The sequence below is a fragment of the Danio rerio genome, chromosome 1 (assembly GCF_052040795.2).
Source record: "Danio rerio strain M-AB ecotype USA chromosome 1, GRCz13ab, whole genome shotgun sequence".
Lineage (NCBI taxonomy): Eukaryota > Metazoa > Chordata > Actinopteri > Cypriniformes > Danionidae > Danio > Danio rerio.
Window position 1 is genome coordinate 27,227,804 of NC_141021.1, and position 24,929 is coordinate 27,252,732.

Sequence of the window (24,929 nt, forward strand, 5' to 3'; positions counted from 1 at the left end):
CCAATTTATTGCATTCATTGGCCCGTTCAATACTCTTTCAGACAAGCGGCTTCTGATCCGAATCCTCCCATTCGTGGATTTCAATCAATCCACTCTATGGCACTGAAGTTCCCCAACCGAAGGGGAACTGTAAGTAGACCCATAATTGTATAGTTTACAAAGTTAAAATGCAAAGAAATAAATAGTAAGTGATTTAATGCCCTGCTACATATGTTATTGGTACATCTACACTTCTCTCCTGCTGAATTCCCAGGTCTGAATGCAGACACAGTGGATAGCAGTGCAGTAGGTCTCCTAACCTGTCTATTCCAACAATTAACCCTGCCGGTAATCCAGAGCATTTTAAAAGTAGGAAACACAGCAGCATGGATATAGGCGATGTGTCTGAATGGTAACAAACTCAACTGATAAAAGACAAATACTGCCATTCTAAAATTCTTGTGAGGCTCTCCCGACATAAATGCTTGCTACAAACTAAGAGTTTTGCTGTATCTGCCCTGTCAGCATCGCGGGGAAAAACATGCAACAAAGCCTGTGGATCATGGAAACAAACACATACAACCCTTCATGAATGGCTAAATACTGTGTGCTGTGCTCGGCCGAGGTCTCACAGCTTGGCAGGTCTGCCTTGTCATCAGAAAGGACGTGCTGTCACATGAATAATTAAGAAGCTTAGGACAAAAAAACTTCTGTATGAATAATAATGAGAAACAAAATGAGAAAACAGAAATGAAAACAGAAAACAGAAATGAAATTAGCTGACAAAAGCTCAAAAGATTGAGTTTTCCCCATAATTAAAGCTATCAAGTGCTAACGCTGTCTTAACTGATGCTCAACACACAAATCTGTAAGGGTCTCAAAAAAAGAACTTGAGGGTTTCTTAAACCTTTAAAGGATTGCGTAGAAATGTATGCCGCAGAGGTAAAGAACCGCCTCTGGATCGTGCATTTAGGATCCTTTAATGCAGGAGTCACCAATCTCGGCCCTGGAGGACCGGTGTCCCTGCAGGGTTTAGCTTCAACTTGCCTCAACACACCTGCCTGGGTGTTTCTAGTATACCTAGTAAGAGCTTGATCAGCTTGTCCAGGTGTGTTTGATTAGGGTTGGAGCTAAAATCTGCAGGATAACTGCCCTCCAGGAACAAGTTTGGTGACCACTGCTTTAATGCATAGCAAGCTGTTGATTACTCGCTTATTCCATTGTCATTCATTATGAGTTATGGAAAAGTTTATAGACAAGCTTAAACAATTTTTGCTCTTTGCAGATGAATATTTGACAGTACTTTCATCAGCTGTGACCGGCATTAAATCAGCAATCACAAGCAGACATTTTCTAGTGAAAATGTTGTTTTTAAAGACATAATTCAAGTAAATTTGTTTTTGCTATGAGAAGATGATGTTTTTGTTAGCAGAATGTTGCTAGGCAACAGACGCACTGAAAAAGGCATGCTGAAATGCATGGTCAATTTGACCATTATGGCCATTCAAGATAGAAATACTCTATTAGTTTTTTCTACTTTTGATAAAATAATAAGATACACACACATATGAGTAAATGCACACATTTGCAGGTCGATCTGATGATAATCTGGAACTGGTGACCTAAGAAGCTCAAAATGGTTTGAAATATAATTCAATAATGGAACAAATAACAGCAAATTAATAAAAAATAAACCTTGGTAAATATTATTTAAAAATTCATCAGTATTCTCCCATAAAAAAGAGAAATTAAATTGCATGTGTAGAAAGGTTTCCTAAATTGTGCCCTCTAAATTTATGAATGTCATAGATACTGTAGCAATTTTTGACAAAAAGCGTTATGTAAATGTTTTAAGGGTGCTACAAACATTAGTACATTAGTATATCAATTGATGTATTTTAAACATTCTCCAGATATAAATTGTGTTTGAAAGTGAAACGTCTACACATATACATGTATATGCAATAAGGTCAAATTATTGTCCATAAAATTTAGTGCTTTACACTGAGACTACAGTAGTATAATTTTGCGCTGGCCTTAAATCTAGAACTGAAGTTTTCATATTTTGTGGCCACTGAACAAACATATAAAAAAAGTAAATCAACTAAATAAAATCACTAGTTTATTTCTTACAAGTAATTTAATAAAATGGGCAGCGCAGTGGAACAGTGTGTATCGCTATCGCCTCACAGCAAGAAGGTTGCTGGTTCGAGCCAGGAGTTTGCATTTACTCCCCTTGTTTGAGTGGGTGTCCTCCGGATGCTCTGGTTTCCCCCACAGTCCAGACATGCGCTATAAGTGAATTGAATAAGCTAAATTGTCCGTAGTGTAGTGAATGAGTGTGTATGGGTGTTTCCCAGTGATGGGTTGCAGCTGGAAGGGCATCCACTGTGTAAAACATAAGCTTGATAAGTTGGTGATTCATTCTGCTGTGGCGACCCCAGATTAATAAAGGGACTGAGCCAAAAAAAAAAATGAATGAATGAATGAATGAATAAATGAATGTTGGATCAGATAGATATTTGCATATGTTTATACTTTACTATCTAAACGCTTGGGCAAAATAGACATAGATGTCATATTAGACGTCTAAATTATTTATTATTAATATTAGATTATAAATAATGTAATAATGTTTAATTTAAAAAGTAAGAAATTATCAGAAATTATGATAGTTACATCTTTTTTTCTAACTTGACTTAAAAAAGGAAAGCAGTTAACACTACGTAACTAATAATAAGCCAAACATCTGCAACAGTATTTAAATCTCTTTTATTGTCTTTTTATACAAGATCTTTTCTATCTAACGGGGTTAACTATTGTTACCAAATTTCATCTTTAACCAAAAACAAAACTAAGAGAAATCTAGTGAAACTCAGTCATATTAGGTTACGTGGATGCACTTTAGCATTAATTTTAAGCCTCTTTAAACAGATGTTTTTTATCTGCAGCCTGTTTAATAGAACAGATGGTTTGCTGTTATGTTGGAGGTTTGCCAAAACTCCTGTCTGTAAGTAGCCCTTAGAAGCTCCGTCTGTTAGAACGAGACCAGAAGAAGACCAGAAGTTCAATCACCACGGACATGTTGCCTCTTTCATGTTTTCAAACACACAAAATATCTCTAAACTGTCAAATAAACCGTTGTTGGCTCGTAAGACGAAGTAGAATTAATAAATTGATACAGAAAATTGATTTCCTTTTCTGTTTTTTTTTTATTACTGTGTTTTCAAAATACATGGCTATGGAAACATTGTGAGTTCATTGACAGAACAATATGAACTAATAAAATTTACAGTGATTTTGATCTAATTTTAATTTGATTTGGTATCATTATTCTACAGTAACATTAGCAAAAGACACAATTTACAGTGACTGAGCTTATGTTGTTTTAAATAAAAAAATCTATTTTATATAAATAAAGATATTTAAAAAGCAACTCTGATTACAATAATGCTCTTTGAGTTTTTAATCAGATTTCTAGGCCAACTTCTGACACAATTAGACATTTTTATCTCATTTCTTTATTTATTAGTTGACTGTGGACTCAATAGTGATTAATATCATCTACTTTTCAAAAATAAAGTATTAAGCTGATACTTTTAAAATACCTATATCAATTAATATTATACAGTTTTGTATACAAAAAATATTATTATATACAAAATAAAAAATTATATTTATTATTCAAATATATCCCAAGTGATGTCTAACAGAGCAAGGGCATTTTCACAGTATTTTCCTATTATATTTTTCTTCTGGAAAATTTTCTTTTTCTTTTAGTTTGGCTGGAATCAAAAAAATATTTAAACAAAAACTGCTAAGGTCAAAATAATAAGACCCCCTTAAGAATACGTACCTGTACATTTATGCATCTGTTACCTTGAACTTGAGTCAATGTTAATATACTGTAATACTAACTCAAATTCACAGCAACAGATGTATCACAAAAATGTATCACATAAAACCGCATTTCAGAGATATGAAGCAGCAAAAAAGCAACCAGAAAAAAAAACCTCTAAAAAAAAATTCTGTTTTGGCCTGTGAATGATGTCTCATGATTGATGCTTATTACCAGTGGAAACCGTATTACATGTGCAGCACACAAATCTCCATGAACTGCAAAATGCAAAAGCTGCTTTGTGAAAATAGAAAAGTGAAGCATGGTCTACTAGACCAACACTATATATATATATATATATATATATATATATATATATATATATATATATATATATATATATATATATATATATATATATATATATATAATATAATATAATTCAGTATTTTCTAAGCACAGTAGTACAACCCCAAATCAGAAAAAGTTAGAACAGTATGGAAAACGAAAATAAAAGATAAAGTAGTGATTTCTAAATTTACTTTGACTAGTATTTCATTGCAGACAATAAAACAAACATCACTTAATGTGTTCCTCATGATTGAACAAATTTCAAGAAAAGTTGGGACAGGATCAATTTAGGGTTAATAATGCAGTAAATTGATCAAATAAGTATGTGATTTGTAACAGGTGATGTCAACAGGTGATTGTAATTATGATTTGGTAAAAAAGCAGCATCCAAGAAAGGTCTAGTCCTTTCGGAGCAAAGATAGGCTGAGGATCACCAGTTTGCCAACAAATACTTGATAAAATTATTGAAATGTTTAAAAATAATGTTCTTTAAAAAAAGATAGAAAGACATTTGGATATTTCACCATCAACCGTGTGTAACAAAATTAAAAGTATTTTAATTCTAAGTAGGTATCTGGAGGAGTTTCAGTGTGTAAAGAACAAGGACGCAAGCCTAAGCTGAACAACCGTGATCTCCGACCCTTCAGGTGACACTGCATCAAGCATCCTCCTTCATCTATAAGCAAAATCACCACATGGGCTCAGGACTACTTTGGCAAAACCTTTGTTAAGTACCACAATATGTAGTTACATCCACAAATGCCAGTTAATACTGTACTGTGCCAAAAGAGCAAAAGGCCGAAGTTAACAGTGCTATTGACTTCTCTGGGCTCAAAGTCATTTGGGATGGACCATCACACACTGTAAACATGTACTGTTGTCAAGTGAATCAGTATTTCAGGTATTGTTAGGGAGAAATGGATGCCGTGAGCTCCGGAAGAAAGAAGAAAAGGATCATCCAGACTTTTATCAGCAACATGTCCAAAAGCCAGGGGCTGTCATGGTATTAGGATTGTGTCAGTAGTAACTGCACTTCTGTGATGGCACCTTTACAGCTGAAATGTACATCGAGATTTTCGAACATTTTCGAAGACCCCGAACGATTGCCCAAAAGATTGTAAAAAGGAATGGCACCATTACGAAATGGTTAATGATTTACTGTTCCTATATTTTAAATGTGTTGCAAAAACCAAAATTGGAATTTATTTTGAAAAAAAAACAAAACAAAAAAAACAATATCAGCAATAAGGAATAAATTAAATAATGATTGCATTGTCCGCAATGAAATACAACTCAAAGTTAATTTAGAAATCATTTCTTTTTTTTAATTTTTGTTTTCCATACTGCCACAACTATTTCTAATTTGGGGTTGTAATAAAGCATCAACCCTTAAACTGTGTAAATTATGATCAGAACTGTATTATTTTTTGGGCAATGACTCATATACTGTACTTCTTTATAAATTTGCATCTTTCATTGACATACCTTTGTGTTGGAAAGAGTCTGATCTTCGGTAGCTTCTATCACTCTCTCTCCTCTGTCCTCCTCCTCCTCTGTGAGACAAATCTCTGGAAGACTCTCGGAATCTGCTTGGACTTTCTGGAAGCACTTTAACTGGGACATTAAAAGAAAACAATTGTAAAAAACAAAAAGAGCTCTCACTCTTTTAAAAAAAAACTTTTATAAAATATAATACAGTTTGTTTCAATTAAGGTTAGGTTTCACCCAAAATTAAAACAACCGTCTACTCTCTATCATGTGGTTATAAACCTTTGAGAGTTTATTTCTTCTCTTGAACTCAATCAATCACCCACTGACCCATCGACTTCAATAGTAGGAAAATAAATGCTATGATAGTCAATGGGTGCCTGATACCAGCAAAATATCTTCTTTTGTAATCATCAGAGGAGAGAAACTCACGTAATTCACGTTTTGAATGATGATCTTTTAACATTATTGGGTGAACTCAATTTATTTTGGAAAAAAAATATGCATGTTATTCTGGCACAATATGTGCCTGAGATATTGTTTGAAACTTTTCTGGTTTGTATAGTGTTATTGTTCATTAACACTTTACAATGCTTTGTTTGTTAACATTAGTTGATTAAACTAATCTGGCATGCGTTTCCCAAACAACAACATAACTCACAGCTTAACTACCATAGAACAATGCATCATTTGGGAAATAAAAAATGTTGTGACAAATGTTTCTGAAAATCATAGTTGCTCTGTCGCAGACCCATGTTAGGTAAAACATAAAACTTCTGTAATTATTTTCTAGACTGAGTAGAGTAACAAATTCTTCAGAGAAAATCCATATTAAAGAGTTCTTTTGAAAAATAAATATTTCTTTAACATGCAGATTCAGACACATTGTTTTTTTTTTTTTACTCAATGTGAGTTTTGTTAAAACATGCATTTACATATTGGGCCTACATATGTTCTACAGAATATTCCATATTGTATACTAAAACATAAATCCACTGACAGTGGCTAATATGCAGACTATTGTCATATATAAATCATATATGGTCATAAAAAATTATTTTCATTTATTTATCGTATATAATTACATTTAGATCAGAATGCATGATTACTATTATTATTTTTAGAAGTATTTTGTTTGTTTGTTTGTTTGTTTGTTTGTTTGTTTGTTTGTTTGTTTGTTTGTTTGTTTTTACAATTTTGACAGACTCAAACCACTGCAGGAATGTTGACTATGTCATATGGACTATAGTAGTATAATATATATATATATATATATATATATATATTTATATATATATTTATAAGATTGCAATACTGTTTGTGAATAATCTTTGGGAAAGATGTACAACAAGAAAATTTGCTACTGTCATAAGCCTAATGGACAGACAGATTATCTTTGTCCAAATCTTGTGTTAACTATGATGAAGTATCCTTTAAGTCTTTGCACAAATTGACAAACTATAATTTTATAGTTTTTAAAATTTTTTAAATATAAATTTATAAATACAAATTTTTTTAAAATATAATTTTTTTTATAATTTTAATAATGACGACTTACGCCGGCTGGTTGAAGACTGCATTGGTGTTTTGTGAGATCCCTGATTTGTTCGTTGGGAACCAGCACTCGCATCTCTCACACTGTCCAGTTTCTTACAGCCTGAAAGCTGAGTGTCTGTCAAACAAACAGAGACAGAGAAATCACAGGGGTAAACCCATGTTCACCTAAACCTTTCTTTAATGTATACTTGTATAACACTCAGCCTTGCAAATGTTTCATTTTCACAAGTAGAAAAATGTATTTGTTGTTTGAGTTAATTGGTGATGACTGAGTTCTGCTGTAAAAATACTAAATGTTTTATTAAACATTAAAAGAATAGTTCACCAAATGTACTATTTACGCACCCTCAAGTCATCTTAACCCTTTATGACAAAAAGAACAAAAGAAGATAGCATGAAAAAGGCTGAAAAACAGAAGCTGTTGACATCCATAGTATGTCAAACACAAATACTATGGAATTCATTGGATACCAATTTTCCAGGTTTCTTCAAAATATCTTTTTTTGTGGTTAACAGAAGAAACTTAAAAAGGTATACTTTTCAGCTATATGTCAATTATTTGCAGTGCTGTTAAGTAAAACTAAAACAATTACAAGCGCTTTACATTCACTCTCCACACCACCACCAGTGTTCAGCATCCACTTAGATCAGTGATCGCCAAACTTGTTCCTGGATGCCCAGTGTCCTTCAGACTTTAGATTCAGCCCTAATCAAACACACGTGAACAAGCTAATCAAGGGCTTACTTTGTATACTTGAAACATCCAGGCAGGGGTGTTGAGGCAAGTTGGAGCTAAACCCTGCAGGGACACTGACCCTCCAGGACCGAGATTGGTGACCCCTGACTTAGGCCCCTTTTACACTATTGCGTTTTAGTTTTAAAACGGCGTTTTAGAATGAAAACGATCCCCGTCCACACTCGCGTTTTACCCAGCGTTTCTGAACAGCTCTCCGTCCACACCAAAACGCTGAAAACGCACATCCTGTGACCACACACACACACTCTCGGGCAAGCGCTGCAGCCCATCTACCCAGATGAGAGCTGTGCTAGTCGGACTTCTTATCAAGAGTCTCCCGCGTGATCAAATCTCACTATATTTATTAAACGTGATATTTCATTCATCTTGTTGTCTTAATCTAACGACATATTCCCTGACTTTGGTCATTGGAATCTATTAATTGTTCTCAGGTAACGTGTTTTGGCTGAGCGCTAAGATAAGTTAATGATTAATGTAACGTAGCCTAGATAGCTTGCCTTTATTTCCTATAATGTATAAACTTAATAAAGGCCATTATCGATTAGTAAAACTGATATTCAGCAAAAGAGAGTGTATGTTTCGTATTTTCACTGAAATTGAAAGGAGGCAGTGTTGTTATAGGCTCCGTTTTGTTATAAATATCCACACAGTGAAGATGACGCTCATATTATGCAGCACGATGCCTCAACATTTCTGCTGTCTGTTAAGTTGCTAATATTAAAATGAAGATAGACAGTTCCTTAAATCATGTTTACATTTTATTATTGAGAAAGTGAAACAACGTAGCCAGGGTGATGTGAATGAAGTTATAAAGTACACTGTTCCCTTTGAAGATTTACCCATGTCCTCGGTATAGTCTGTTTTCCATATCAAACTGAGAAGAAGAGACTGCAGCCTTGATCAAACTTGCGAAGTCTAAATCTTACAAGGGAGGATGCAGGGCTGAACTGTGTGTGTTAGGCTACTTAATATTGAGGAAAAGCCCCAATCAGAGAGGCGAATGTCTGCAGCCCCGCCTCCGTTTTCAGATGTCTCCATTTTCCATCATCCACACTGAGACGGAGCAGCAGCGTTTTAGAATGAAAATGGTCTCTCCAGCATATTCGAAACGCTCCGTTTTCGGCGCTCGAGAACTCCAGCGTAGTGTGGACGGTTGGCGTAACCGTAGCAAAACTTATGCATTTTCAAACTAAAGCACATTAGTGTAAACGGGGTCTTAGATGATGCGATGACAGACAAAGCACAATGATGCCAGTGCGCTTACCACACACCAGCTATAGGTGGAATGGAGAGTAACTGATAGAGCCAATTCAGTGGATGGGGACGATTATGAGGCCATGATTGGTAAAGGCCAATGGCGGGAATTTGGCCAGGACAGTGCGATTTAGGGATGTAACGGTATTGAAAATACGTCATACCGCAATAGCAATTTTTTTCGATATTACTGTAGTCGCATGACTCGATAAAACTATAGGTCATCTGAGAAAATTTGATCAGGCGAATGAAGCGAACGGGAGGTAGCGGAAACTATAATTCCCATCAGCCCAGGCGTGGCCATCATCCTTTGCGGTTTGTTGTCGCTATAGATCCAGTAATGCAGAAATGGAGTGTGCGGGGATGAAAAAGAGCTGGAAATGATCGAACCTAAGCAGGTGTTGTTGCCGCGCGCGTACTGAATGGCGTTGTTGTCGAGCGCGTTCTGATCAGCTGTGTTGTTGTGCGCGTACTGTAAAGCCGGGGGGGGGGCATTTTCTATCCAAGACTAAAAAGGGCATGTGCACTGCACAGGTTGAGCCCTATTTGTGCACGTGCCTGCAAGTTGGGGAATACGACTAATAACAGTCATGGGGACTGCAGAAACACAGCACACTGTTCAGATTGATGCAGACATTGACTTGTACCGCAAAGAGACCTCTATGTCACTTATGGTCATATTTCTGTCCCAGAAACCTCAGTCCCAAATGAGTGGGCTTTTTTCTGTTGCAGGGGACATTGTAAATACCCAAAGATACCAACTTTTACCAGATTATAGTTATATGATAATTTTCCTTAAAACCCATCTCTATCTAAGTGAGTGAGTGAGTGATTAAATGTTGAATGTGATGAGTTTTCAACAATACTAAATTGAAACTTTATTTTTTACATGGTTTAATAATTTTTTTGTTATTAAAATTGAAGTTCCTGTTTCAAAGCTTACAGATAGATTGCTAATTTGTATGTCATTGATACTTTTGGCACTTTTTTGGAGTATTTTCATAAGTTTAGTTTTTCCTGTAAATTATTCAATAAATACCGTACCGTGACATTCATATCGAGGTATTACCGTACCGTGAAATTCTAATACCGTTACATCCCTAGTGCGGTTACATCCCTACAAGATGTGCCATGGGATTTTAAATGACCATAGAGAGTCAGGACCTTGGTTTAACATCTCATCCGAAAGACAGCACCAACTGACAGTATAGAGTCCGCTTCACTTTACTGGGGCATAGGGACTCAAACAGACAACAGGTTGAGTGCCCCCTGCTGGCCATACTAAAACCACTTTCTAAAACTTGAATTAAAGTTGAGTGAAACAGTGAAATATTGCAGATATTTTGCACCATTGTTGATTTAAAAACAATATATAATAAAACATATACCGGTAAAAGCTTATTCTTTTGAGCTCCACAGAAAAAAGGAAGGAAGAAGTGCAAATTTGCAATGACAAAAGGGTAAATAAACAATTCACTGTTGTTGACTGGTGTAAACTTTGTTGAGCCCTGTATTGGCAAGTAATTATACAATTTCCATTTATTTAAAGAGATGGAAAAATCATACTCAAGCGAAAGTAGCATTACTTGCCAAAAGATGTACCTCAAATAAATTAAATGTATCTGCACTACTATATCTGTTTCATTCAAAATACAGTGTGGGTAAAACGTAGCCTTTTTAAGAGTACACAAGAGCTGTAAGCAGTGAATATTACAGTGTAAATAATATTCCACCTTATACCCTGTAAATTAAAAATGTAGTCTAAAACAGTGGCATTTTCCTTTAAGGTTGTTTTTAAGTGAAAGGTAAAGTTTTTGCCATTCTTACACTTTAAAGGGGAACTATTATGCAAAAATTAATTTATAAGAGGTTTAATCACAGTTATGTGGCAATAGTGTGTAAATATAGCCAGACTCTAAAGACTCTAAAATTAATTCTTACTATTTTTATAATTGCACTTTACAGTTTTTCTCAGTGGCTTTGGTGCATTTCTCACAACACTACTTGGATTTGCTCAACAGTTCATGCATTTCTCAAAACAATTAGTTATTTGTGCACATCATAGCAAATGCTTGCAAATGATTTTGAACCTGCTTCAATTGAATTCATACTGCTTTATGCTGTTTATAACATTATTATTTGCTTATGTCATGTCAGACAAAATTAACTAAACCTGTGAATGCTAATTAGTCATTCTATATAAAACTAATAGTCCTCATTTCATTACTTGAGTCATACAAAAATGTTGAACTAGTTGTCAATATCTGTCAAACTAATTTTGTAAAAAATGTTTAAATCTTTTTTTTTTCCCTGAAAATGTCTTCTAAACTGAACAATTTTCTGAATGATTTACAGACCTGTGTATGTTGTAGGTTCAGTTCCAATATGTACTGCTATATTGTTTACAGTTGTGCACAGCTCTACCCAATGGGAGTTTATGTTTGTTGTAAATAAGGGTGTATTTATTCTTTTGCACAATGCTGTGAATAAATTAGAATTGCATAAAGCATATGCAGCAAAAATGTGAAACATACATATTCAGGGTATTGTACTCAGATATCTCACAAAATGCAGTCATGTCTAACTTTACTGTAGTTTTCAAATGGCTGTTCAAATAGTAAATAGTGCTGTCTTGAGCATTCTCAGGACGTGTCATCAACATCTGACTTTTTTTTTTTTTTCACATCATACTCAACATCATGGCGACTGAGAAAAACTGTAATATAACACTTCGATTGACATTCTTCCTTTGTACATGTTATGAGAGGGCAAATCCCTGTCCATTAAAGGTGTCACACTGTACCAGCTAAAGACTGTCAGCTACTAAAGGGGGTCGCACTGGATGTGCCGCTCAGCGACATGATGTGAACATGACACTTTGTAGTTCCACACAGACGCTCACATTTGAATGTTATTTAAGATGAAACAATTCCGATTGCGGCGACACAGTGGCGAAGTAGGTAGTGCTGTCGCCTTATAGCAAGAAGGCCGCTGGTTCGAGCCTCGGCTGGGTCAGTTGGCGTTTCTGTGTGGAGTTTGCGTGTTTGCGTGGGTTTCCTCCAGATGCTCCGGTTTGCCCCACAATGACATGCGGGTGAATTGGGTAGGCTAAAATTGTCCATAGTGAATGAGAGTGTATGGATATTTCCCATTAATGGGTTGCAACTGGAAGGGCATCCTCTGCGTAAAACATATGCTGGATAAGTTGGCGGTTCATTCCACTGTGGCGACCCCAGATTAATAAAGGGACTAAGCTAAAATGAAAATAAATGAATGAATATTAAGATGGCACTCTGTTGCATGGCAAAAATATGAACAGTGAGCTTGAGTCATAGCTGGGCGACACAAGCAGCCACTGACTTGCAGTGCCGGTGTGTGTACACTGATAGAAATCTATGTGTAAGATTCTAAAATGCATGGCGTGGCATGGCGCATCTGGTGTGCTACCCCCTTAAGAGGCATTATAAATGTAAAGTTTTAGGATGCACAGATGAACACCGTTGTCTCCATCTTCTAAGACACTTATTTTGACATTTTTTATTTTTCACAGAGATAGCATTACTCCTGGTTTTAAATCTGCAGTTATGTTGATGCATAGGTGCTTGCAAGCTCCGCTCTGTTTTGAAAAGGGCTGGTTCACAATCTCATTTGAATTTAAAGCGAGAGTCACTAAAACAGGAAAATTTTGATCAAACCTAACAGGCACAGTTTCAAAAACTTTTAAAAAAATGTATGGGGTATTTTAAGCTGAAACATCACATACACACTCTAGGTCTACATCAAAGACTTATTTTACATCTTCTAAAAAGGGGAATAATAAGTCCCCTCTAAATTTAAAATTTTAGATTAATTTAATGTTAAAACACATTATATTAATAAACACACCTTTACTAAGCTGACTGAAAGCAGGTTGATGAGTTTGAAACCTGTGTAACCTCACGGGTTCACACTTAGCTGATGATTGATTATAAAGCTTGTTTGGCATGCTGTCGCGGGGGAGAGCCCTGAGCTCATAAGATCCATGAGCCCAGGGATCCATCCTGTTTGTAAGGCGAGAGGGGAGTTTAAGCTCAGGTAGATCTCAAGAACTCCCCAGCTGTAGTAGCTAATAAACAGATAGTGATTGCTTTTAAGAGAAAACTACTTATTATTTGCATGTCTATGGTGCCAATTTGGATTAGTCAATTATCTTAAGTTGCATGTTGGACGGTGGGAGGAAACCGGGGAACCCAGAGGAAACCCACGTGAGCATGGGGAGACTGTGTAAACTCTGCACAGAAATACCACCAGTCTAGGAAAGGAGAAGTATTTGTGGAAGGGGGGATTCTTCAAAACAAAGATGGCTGTTATATGGAACTTAGGGTATTTATAGTGGCTTGGGAATCATCTGATTGGTGAATCATAAATTGGATAATGCAGGACCAGCCGCAAGCAATCATAAGCATGTGATCCTCTTGAAATAAGTTTATAAATAAACTTCACTTATGCACTTTAAACCCAAACAAACAATCTACAAGTGCCCAACAGTTGGTACCACAAACAAAGCATGTGTATTGTGTCGCATCATTCACATGCAGTCAAAACAGTCTCTAGATCCCTGTGAGTAATGATTTTGTGTCTCCTAGGAGACTTTTAACAATGTACATGTTTGCTCCATGTGTCTTGCGTTCAGTCTGTCTGTCGTGTTTTTTCCATGCATGATTTGATTAAATGAGAATCACAGAATTGATTATTCTACTTAAACAATCACGGATTAAGTAAATAAATAAACAACAACCCTAAAGTAGTGTATATCCCTACTGTAAATCAAGGTCTTTACACACAAAGTCAAACATTTTTGTATATATTTTTTTTACTACTAAACTACTATTAAACTTGAAAAAAACTACTCAAATACAGAAATTTGAGTATTTGTAACACTGGTAATAAAATGAATATAGCTAGTATACTACATTTGAATATTATAAATTATAACATTGCCATAGACTGCCTAATTTTTATGCTGTGTTGTATTTGCAGAGAAAGACCTTTCCAAACTGACTCAGCATCTCATCCAGAGGACACTGAGTTAAATAATTAAATAAGCCAATGCAGTCTGTATCTTAACAAACAGCTTTGCACAGACTAAACTACATTACATCTCTGCTGTGTCTGCAAACTCATGCTGTGAGGGAGAGAGAGAGGCTAAACTTGCTTATTATGTGCTTATGTAGGACACGCAGTGAGCCGCCACAGATGTTTGAAGAGGGAAAAAACAAGCACATGGATTACTGCATTCCCCACAGATGAAGAGCAACTGTACACACACAAATACTGTAATAAATCAAACAAATAGGGAATCATAATACTGTTACACCACAGAAACAAAACAACACAAAATTCACTGGATTTAAATCGGCATCAATCATAACATAATCTAACTTTAAGGGAGAGATAGAAATAATACAAACAAACAAACAAACAAAAAGCTGAAAAGTACCATGAAATGTTTATTATGTAACTTGACCTTAAAAAATGCAGATGGATGGATGGATGGATGGATGGATGGATGGATGGATGGATGGATGGATGGATGGATGGATGGATGGATGGATGGATGGATGGATGGATGGATGGATGGATGGATGGATGGATGGATGGATGGATGGATGGATGGATGGATGGATGGATGGATGGATGGATGGATGGATAGATAGATAGATAGATAGATAGATAGATAGATAGATAGATAGATAGATAGATAGATAGATAGATAGATAGATAGATAGATAGATAGATAGATAGATAGATAGATAGATAGATAGATAGATAGATAGATAGATAGATAATTCTTATTTGGTTTGATGTTCTTCTAGTCACTTTATGAACAAAACATTCTTTTGAAAGCCAAACGTTCAAAAAAAACTATACATCAGGCTGTAACCACATCACAACATTGGTGTGTGCATTATTTTCTAATAATTGAATAATAATCTTCAAACTGAGCAGCATTCAAAGCTAGCAAAAAGTTAACAGCTTTGATGAAATCATGGGACTGTGAGCAGTCTATCACTAGCGGGAGAGCATCTGTGTTCTGCTCAGCAGAAGTGTTGCCAGCTCAGTCTAAAGAACAGAGCTCAGCAGAGACTACAAGAACAAGCTGGCGCAGATCCCACATTAAACATCCTTCCAAAAGCACCAGAGGAACAAATCCAGGAAACACATTAAGACATTTTAAAGTCAACAAAAAACTGAGCAGATACACACTACGGTCCAACGGTGGAGGGAAGTTATCTAGTGGATAAATTGCTGCTGCACAACAGCAATAGTTACTAATATACAGCACGACACTTCTCTGTGCTATTGTACACATCCAAGTAAACAATCTCTTCTTTGCACAACTACTGACAAACATCAAATAAATAAAACTTATAAGAAAAAGAAAAGGAAAACAAGCGCTACTTACAGATATTCATATTAAAATAAGAATGCTTTCCCATTCCAATAGGACTCTGTGAGAATGACAGCCGGGGGAGAATATCCATTTAGCAAATCAGTCAGACGAAAGCAAGAATGGAGAGAAAATTCGGTAGAAGGGACAAGAGAATAGCAGTGCATGGCAAAGGCCAGAGGGAAGGGATTAGGAGAGACAGAACGAGAGAGAGAGCAAGAGAGATAAAGTGAAAGGCAGGGAGAGAAAGTGCGCGTGGGTGATAATCCCTGTCCTTGGTAGAGTTCAGAAAGCCGAGCAGAAATCAACTCATCCACCCGCAAATGCTCGCTGCGAAACCAGGATTTGTGCTTAAAATAAGAGTTCTCAATAGAATGCTGGAGTTTACGTAACTCTTAGGACATATTAAAAAGTGGTTTGTAGCTAATGTTCATAAAAAACAACTTACTACTACTACAACTACTACTACTACTACTACTATTTACACATACTACTACTACTACAACTGTTATTTTACACATTTTACCTATGTATTAATAGTTTCATATGTGGTAGTTTCATGGATGCAACAGACAACAGCTAAGTGATCTGAAGATGTATTTATAATTTTATTATAGTTTATAATTAAATAAGTGGGTTGGCATACAAACGACAACGATGACTGAAAACAGTATTTCACAAATTCACATTTTAATAATAATTCATTTATTCATTCATTTTCTTTTCAGCTTAGTCCTTTTATTAATCAGGGGTTGCCACAGCGGAATGAACCACCAACATTTCAAGTACATCAAGCAGATGCCCTTCTACATGCAACCCATCACTGGGAAACATCCATACACTCTCATTCACACATACACTACGGACAATTTAGCTTAGTTAATTAACCTATAGTGCATGTCTTTCGACTTGAGGGGGAAACCGGAGCACCCGGAGGAAACCCACGCGAACACAGGGAGAACATGCAAATATCACACAGAAATGGCAACTGTCCTAGCCGAGGCTTGAACCAGTGACCTACTTTGCTGTGAGGCGATCGTGCTACGCCCTTAACAATAATTGGGAGTAAAAATTATAATAAGTATAATTTTAAAATAAAAATGTGTTTTTGTCATTCTTTAACTAAAAAAAAGTAGCGATTGCTAAACTGAATGATTTATCTGCGTCATTATTATTGTGATGTGAACGCTCCTATTTTTTCAACTTTAGTACAGGGGTGGATCTAAAAATTTCTTTATGGTGTGGCAACACTAAAGCAAGGATTATTGCATTGAATTTGATACTGTCAATTTTAGTCCAATTGATACATTATTTCCAATACAATGTTTGTCAAATATTTACACAAAAAATAAAAATAAATAAATAAAAAGCTATCCCCACAAATTTGTAAAATAAGCTCAAATATTCACTCATTTTCTTTTTGGCTTAGTCCCTTTAATAATCCGGGGTTGCCACAGCGGAATGAACCGCCAACTTATCCAGCATATGCTTTATGGACGGTGGACGGTGGATGCCCTTCCAGCTGCAACCTATCTCTGGGAAACATCCATACACACTTATTCACACTCATATACTACGGACAATTTAGCCAACCCAATTCACCTGTATCGCATGTCTTTGGACTGTGGCGGAAACCGGAGGAAACCTACGCAAACGCGGGGAGAACATGCAAAATCCACACAGAAATGCCAACTGACCCAGCCGAGGCTTGAGGTGTCAGTATTAAAATATGACTAAAATTACTTTATTTGGCAACATAGAGGAGAGTAGGTGGCTGCAGAATTCACTAAAACAAAGCAGTTCATACAAGTTGTTTGTTTGGACTGCAATTTATTAGATATTATTTATTTTCTTTATTTACAGGTGCATGTTATTTTATGTGCTTAAAATGAACAGCACATGCTGTAAAACAGCCAAGATAACTGACTTATGTTTAATACACTGGGTTACCAATGCTGGGCTGGCAGATGGGGTGGCAATTATTTTTTAAGGGTGGTAAATAGACTTGTTTCTACCTAACAACAACTTTGTACAACGAATAACTATTGGTTAATCTGTTAAAATGTTTGAAAGGATTCTTTACATCGGTTACATTAAAGTCATTAGTTACAGGAATCTAAGAATGCTAGGGGTAAGCAAGATGTGAAGTCTTACCTGTCCCTTTTCCATTGAGAGGAGAGTTATAACGTGACCACATGGTGGTCTGTCGGGGGGCATCCTCATTGGACACTGCAGTACCATCAGGGTTGGCATAAAACAAGAGAAGAGGCTGAAAGTGACCCCGAATACATTTAGATGCCACATCTTTCCACTTGGAGCCAATCTGGACACAAGATATTGTAACAACAATATGTTAGTATACTACAAAAGGTAGAAATTGAACAAAGAGTTTTTATAAGATACATCTGCAAACACAGCCCAGTTGAAACTAGGAGCCAGAATTCTTTAACCAGAAGCCAGTTGTAAAAGTGCTTGCTAATTCTAAATGCAGATTTTATAAAATGATTGGTATCACTTTATTTTGATGGTCCCTTTTGCACATTTAGTTGACTATAAGTTACAATGCAACTACATGCTAACTATTTCTCAATCAAATATTAGTAGTCTGTTTGCTTAATACTGTAGCTGCTTACACTGCTTGAACAACAGACTTTCTCCTGAGTATAAGAACAGTTGCAAGTATGTCAACTTACATTAACCTTAACCCAACCCTAACTTTCTACTAATACTCAAATTAGAATCAGAGTTGCAATGCAACTTATAAACAACTAAATGTGTTAAAAGGACTATCAAAATAAAGTGATTAAAAAATGATTTACATTAACACTAATAATGTCTCTGTAATAGTAATAAAAAATTTCAGACACTGTAATCCGCTCTATATCATGTCTAATAAAACATTTGCTAAATAGATTAAATAGAAATGTATTAATAAGAGATCATTATTAATAATTGAGATCATTATAACATGGTCTGAGAAAAAGACTGACTCCATACCCTTTGGGAAGGAGACATTCTTAAAATTGGTAAATATTCTTCATAGTAACAGTATCTGAGTCACTGGGGCTCAGGCCAGGAAGGAGAAAGGTTTAAGTGACCATCTGCCAGACACAGTACATAAATCACATCTCATAGAAACTGTTTGCTGTAACTCTTAACTAAGCTCTGCACTTAGTTAAGCTCATTCAATCTGCACCTCATTATCAGTCTGGTAATTAGAATTACTTCAACTATAAATAGATTCCCTAACAAGCATCTGCATTTGACTTTACTTTATATGGAGGAAATGTTATGTGGACTAAAACCCTGCCATCTTGAAAGGCTATACTTTTCTCAATATTTGTAACTCATCTTCCCATTGTATTTTATCCCTGTATGCTTTTATTAAACATCATCCAGTAGCTGTAATGGCTTTTTATATAGTGATTTTAGGTTTGGTGTGCAAATAATGAATTAAAAATGGAAACGTTTTGCTTACAAACAATTAAAAAAAAAAACAACAGTCAAAACAACTGATATTGTGGCCACAATTTATGAATTAGTTCCCCTGACGTTATATAAATTTGTACCATGTGAGAACTGTTCAAATTTGTTATTACATTTTCATTTAGGTAAAATTATGATTACTACTTAACTAAAACTGAATGAGCACACTTTTTTCATGCTTGTGTTTTTTTCTGATGGTTATTTAACTACATTACTTTCTGTCTGATCTAGAGTTCTTAAGAAACTCAATACCATGTGCCATTTTATTTGTTTAATTTGTATTTGTCCCAAATGTGTCCCAAAAGTCTGTATTTACAATTATAACTATGTGTCGACAACTACTACTACTACTAACAATAATAATAGTGACACGGTGGCTCAGTAGTTAGCACTGTCGCCTCACAGCAAGAAGGCTGCTGATTCGAGTCCCGGCTGCACTGCAAAAAATGCTTTTCTTGCTTAGATTTTTTGTCTTGTTTCTAGTCTAAATATGTAAAATTTCTTATATTAAGAGGCAATTTCTAGACAAGCAAAACATATTCTCTCGTTTTGAGAAATAATGTGATAATAATAAGTTAGTTTTTCCTTAAAACAAGCAAAATAATCTACCAATGGAGTAAGCAAAATATTCTTGTTTTTTCTTTTGACGTAAGATTATTTTGCTTACCCCATTGGCAGATTATTTTGCTTGTTTTAAGGAAAAACTAACTTATTATTGGCATATTATTTCTCTATTGGCATATTATGTTTTTCTTGTCTTGAAAATTATTCTTGATTTAGGAATTTCCAGATATTTGGACTAGAAACAAGACAAAAAATCTAAGTAAGAAAAGCATTTTTTGCAGTGTGGGTCAGTTAGTATTTCTGTGCGGAGTTTGCATGTTCTACCCGTGTTGGCTTGGGTTTCCTCCAGGTGCTCTGTGTTTCTCCCACAGTCCAAAGACGTGGTATAGGTGATTGAATAAACTAAATTGGCCCTAGTGTATGTGTGTGAACAAGTGTGTATGAATGTTTCCCAGTACTGTGTTGCAGCTGTAAGGGCAAGTTGGCGGTTCATTTCGCTGTGGCAACCCTGATGAATAAAGAGATTAGGCCAAAAGACAACGAATGAACGAATTAATAATAATAATAATAATAATAATAAAGTCAAAATTTAATTTGCATCACATGGCCCACAGTGGGGAAAACCTGTAATCTGCTATATGTAATCTGAATGTGTGTAAGATATTCATTGGAAATCTTACATTGGAAGGATCTGCTATATAATCTGCAACTTTATTACACTGTAATCCAAATAGCTTAACTAGTGGTAAGTTGTTATTTAGCAGACGCATGATACAGGCTATGTTATAGTGACCTTGTGGTATTTATACCTATAGTCTCTTATTGGTAGCCCACTTCCATGAAAAAGTTTTCACTATTTTGTATATGAAGAAATGTGTGTGTAAATACCTCTTTCACTGTTGCATCATCAAAAAAGATCCATTTGGAAGACTTGCTGTGAAAAGCGAATGCTAGGTAATGTCGACTAGAGTAGCAGATCATTCCCACCAGGTGAAGATCTCTTTTCTTGGCATTTTCATCGGTGACTCTATAAAACAGCTGAAGAATAAACAGACAGAACAATGCAAATTGACATTTAAAAGTGTTAGGTTGAAGCAATGAAAGTATTGTGCAAAGAACTGCTTTACATTATTCCCATTTTATCAAACTTCGATGTCTCAAAATCTAAATAAAACAGTAAACTGCCTCTAGCTAAGAGGGTACAGACCGGATGGTTTTGTCAAAGTGTGCCAAGGTTCATGTCTTCTCCAGTGTAGTGACCCATACATATGTGATATTGGCCTGCAGCACTCATATGACTGCTGAGGAGGAAACTGAGGTCTAACAGAGGGGAATCCGGTTTTAAAAAGGTTGATTTTGGCAACACATATTTCCAGCGCAATGTGGCATTTAAAGTCTCAAATATTTGTTTCTAAGGTAGAATTGAACAAGTATTAAACGGGTGCTTCACCACTGAAAAACTACACAATTCTAAATTACTTTTTATGTTCAATCACCCTAAATTTGTAAAAACAGTTAAGCTAAATTAATTGATTTGTGTTGGGACACCATGAAGAATTTGTGTGAAACCATCTATTTTTACAGTGTTCAATTCGTTTGCTAATTTCTTCTTTCTAAACCTTTCATTTCTGAAAGCTTACTCTGCTTTGATTGGTCATATGGCCCAGTCTGCTATTTCTCAGTGCTTACTGAAGCAAAATGGTCTTTACCATATCTGTTGAGAAGACCTCCTTCCTTGTGCTACTGTAAATACTGCGACAGTAAATACTGCATTTATTTTACTATATAAATTTAACCCTGTGTTTAATGAAGAAACGTTGACTGTTAAAAGTTCAACATGAGGCGGTCATTTCACCTTGTTAACTAGACATTATGTTAGACATTATGTTTTCTATATAATGTGAGTATATATGTCAGATCAAAGTAACAAGCAAAAAACTACATTCCTTATATGTTAAAAAAGATTGGTCCTTGATCAAGGCCCAGTGCTCTTAGCAACCCTGTCATTGCAAGGGATTAATGACCACATGGGTTGGAGAGCAATTTTGGAAGGTCACTACACATGACTCCACAAGACTGTGGAGAGATGTTTTTTTTTCCTCACAGATCTCAGACAGACAACATATTGGTGGTTTCTTAGGTCAACCACCTGTGGTCACAAACTGGCACAGCAGATCTTGTTGGTTCAGGGCAAATTGCCAGTGCAGTTTATATTCCATGCCACCAAGTTTATGCTGAAGACACCCAGATGAGACAGGGGCTAAGACCCAGGGATTGGAAAATCCATTATGATCTGGTGATTTGGAGTTTGGCAAAGCCAAAAGTCGATCAATTAGCTTCACAAGAAACATATCATTGTCCAGTCTGGTTCTGCCTCAAACCTTCATTTTTTAGGTTGAACACCATGGTATAGAAACTAGGTTATACACATTTCCAGATCACTTTGCTCCCAGGAGTTCTAGAGAGTGTCTGTCAGAACAGGGTCCATCTACTACAAGTAACCTTGTTTTGGCTTGGGCTCAGATATAATGTCTCTCCTCAACATTTATTCTTGAATGATTTCCATAAGGAGAGACTTTCTGTCACAGCCAGGGAGCCAGACCATACATGTGGAAGGGTTTGGCCTCTGACCGGACTCAACAAACAAACTCTGGTCTTCCAACTGAGGTTGTGCTGACCATTCTCAGCACTAGAGTTCTCCTCACAAGGTAATTATACTAGTAATTTAACTTCATGATGCAGCAGTTGTTTTCTGCACCCAGTTATTGCCCAGTAGATCTATTGCTGGAGTTGCTTCAGAACTGGTTCTCTGCAGGACTATCCCCCTTCACGCTATAGAGTGGCTTACCACGTACCATTGAGTTATGTGTTTTTGAGGAGGAAACCATTGGCATGCAAGCCACCTCAAGGTCATAACCTGAGACTTGGGTAGTGTCCTGAAGGCTTATCTATGCCTTCTTTTGAACCAGACTAATCTGCTGAGCTTTAATATCTGACTTTGAAAGCAGTGCTTCTAAAATGTTTCTGTCCTTCAAGAGAGTGGAAAGCCTTCAAGCATTATCGGTGGCTCAGAAAGCTGCAGCCTGGGAGATGTCAAAAGTCTGCTGATGATGTGTACTACACTCCCAACTTTGTATAAATACAAAGCCAGTTGCAAATCTATGAAGTTACACTTTTTTGGGTTGTTGTTTTTTTTTAACAAAAACTGTAATCAATTTTGTAATGGCTCTATAAGATCAAACCTCTTTTTTATAAGCTCACATTATGTTCAGGCGAATAAATAATTTTGGGCTTGACAGTTTAGTTCCCATGACTTTTTAGTTTGTTCCCTCATTGTAGTTAACATATGACCATGTTGTACAAACTTGGCTGCAATTCTACACAGGCCCATAATCTAACTAAAACAATGGAATTACTGAATAAAACATGACCATGTATCAGTCATTGGAATAACAGTCATTTTTAATTTAGTGCACAAAACATCTATTTGGTCTACCACAGCTTGTGTGCAGATCTTGGTACTCTAAACATTCTCAATTAAGAAAATCATTAATAAATTATCCAAACATAATAATATCTAGTTCAATTTATATCTAAAATTTTAAGATCATTACATAACTTGCAATTTGACCATCTGTAAAAATGAAGTTTCTAGCCACCAGTCGATAATTATTGGTATAGCCTTTATTCTTATGAAGATTTTTGGAAGATTTTACCTTGGGTAAAAATGCATAAATGGATTTTGAACTGGCCTATATGTTGATCCCATTTGTGTTCACAAGCATTTATTACATATTGCATTAAAAACTGCATGCATTACAATACAGTTGTACACAGTGGCGCAGTGGGTAGCACTGTCACCTCACAGCAAGAAGGTCACTGGTCCGAGTCCGAGCAGGGCCATTAGGCATTTCTGTGTGGAATTTGCATGTTCTCCCTGTGTTGGTGTGGGTTTCCTCCAGGTGCTCCGGTTTCCCCTACAGTCCAAATACATGCACTAAAGCTAAATTGAATAAACTAAATTAGCCGAAGTGTATGTGTGTGCATGTGAGAGTATATGGGTGTTTCCCAGTAGTGGGTTGCAGCTGGAAATGGATCCGCTATGTAAAATATATGCTTGATAAGTTGCCGATTCATTCCGCTGTGTTGACCCCTGATTAATAAAGGAACTAAGCCGAAGGAAAATTAATGAATGACAATACAGTTGTATAATTCAATATAATAATATTGAACACACAGAATTGTAAAATCTGACTTTGATGAGCAGATAATTCATCAATAGTCGGGCACATTTGTCCCTCACCCCTGACAGATTGAGGTTTGGGCCCAGACAGCGGATGACATCTTCAGTGAGGTCGGACTGTTCAGCGTCCCACACAAAGCCAATGGTTACAATCTCGGGGCAGTTCATCAGCACACGGCGGATTTTGATACTCTGCCCACAGTTACTCTGCAGTGCACAAGAGCACAGGTCAAATTACAATTACAAAATGGCAAGCAAAGGAATGTAGCTCTGGTATGTAAGAAGAACACCCTTTTATCTGTATGGTGTCTATCAAGGTCACCTTAAAAATGCTATTTTGAAAAAGCAAGTAATAATGTGGTGGGAGAATCTATAAATATAAGAAGGTTGAATTTTGAAAAGATTTGTAAATTAAAATGAGATAGTTTAATAGTCTAGTTAAATGAAAAGAGAAATGCAAAATGACAGACAAGAGATATCAAAATGATATTTGTCATACTAATCAAGTAAAGTGCAAGTCTTAATGTAAAATTTCATAAAAAAATTTACTGAACAGAATACAATGCATTAAAACTTAACAGTATATTTGCATTTTTGAACCAATATAATGGTGGCACATTATTTCTGGTAATGGTAAGCTGTGTATTCATGATATGTTTAGGATGCTTTAAATTTTTACTTTACATTAATTATAATTTTATGTAAAAAAGGCAGTTAATAAATTCTTTAAAATGTACAAAAACATTAGATTTAGCATAACAGAGTGAGGGTGAGTTCAACTGTTCGCTTAAAAATAATAATATAAAATCTGTAAGCTGAAAATTATTTCTTTTGAGAAGAAATAATGATTCATGTCAAAATCTATTTGTTTTACTAATTTGTATTCTGAAGCATTCTCAGAAGGGTATCCAAATTTAACACTTGTTCTACAGCTGCCTGTGGTGTCAAGAGGTTAACTCTGGCTAATCTTGGCATGTTATTT

The 24,929-nt window shown here is 35.8% G+C and overlaps 1 protein-coding gene across 3 annotated transcripts in view; it reads right to left on the reverse strand.

Moving 5' to 3' along the window:
• The window catches only part of usp53b (ubiquitin specific peptidase 53b), a 66,106-nt gene that overhangs the window by 17,381 nt on the left and 23,796 nt on the right, over window positions 1–24,929 (reverse strand). The window contains exons 8-12 of one of the 3 annotated variants that reach the window (XM_087237214.1): window positions 24,008–24,154; window positions 20,593–20,742; window positions 17,809–17,977; window positions 7,215–7,328; window positions 5,654–5,782 (exon numbers count right to left, since the gene is read on the reverse strand). In XM_087237214.1, coding sequence (XP_087093340.1) covers window positions 5,654–5,782; window positions 7,215–7,328; window positions 17,809–17,977; window positions 20,593–20,742; window positions 24,008–24,154 — 709 coding nt within the window. Of the gene's footprint in view, window positions 1–5,653; window positions 5,783–7,214; window positions 7,329–15,669; window positions 15,984–17,808; window positions 17,978–20,592; window positions 20,743–24,007; window positions 24,155–24,929 lie in introns of those variants that run through there. The other 2 variants (XM_087237215.1, XM_087237216.1) reach the window with 2 other exon arrangements.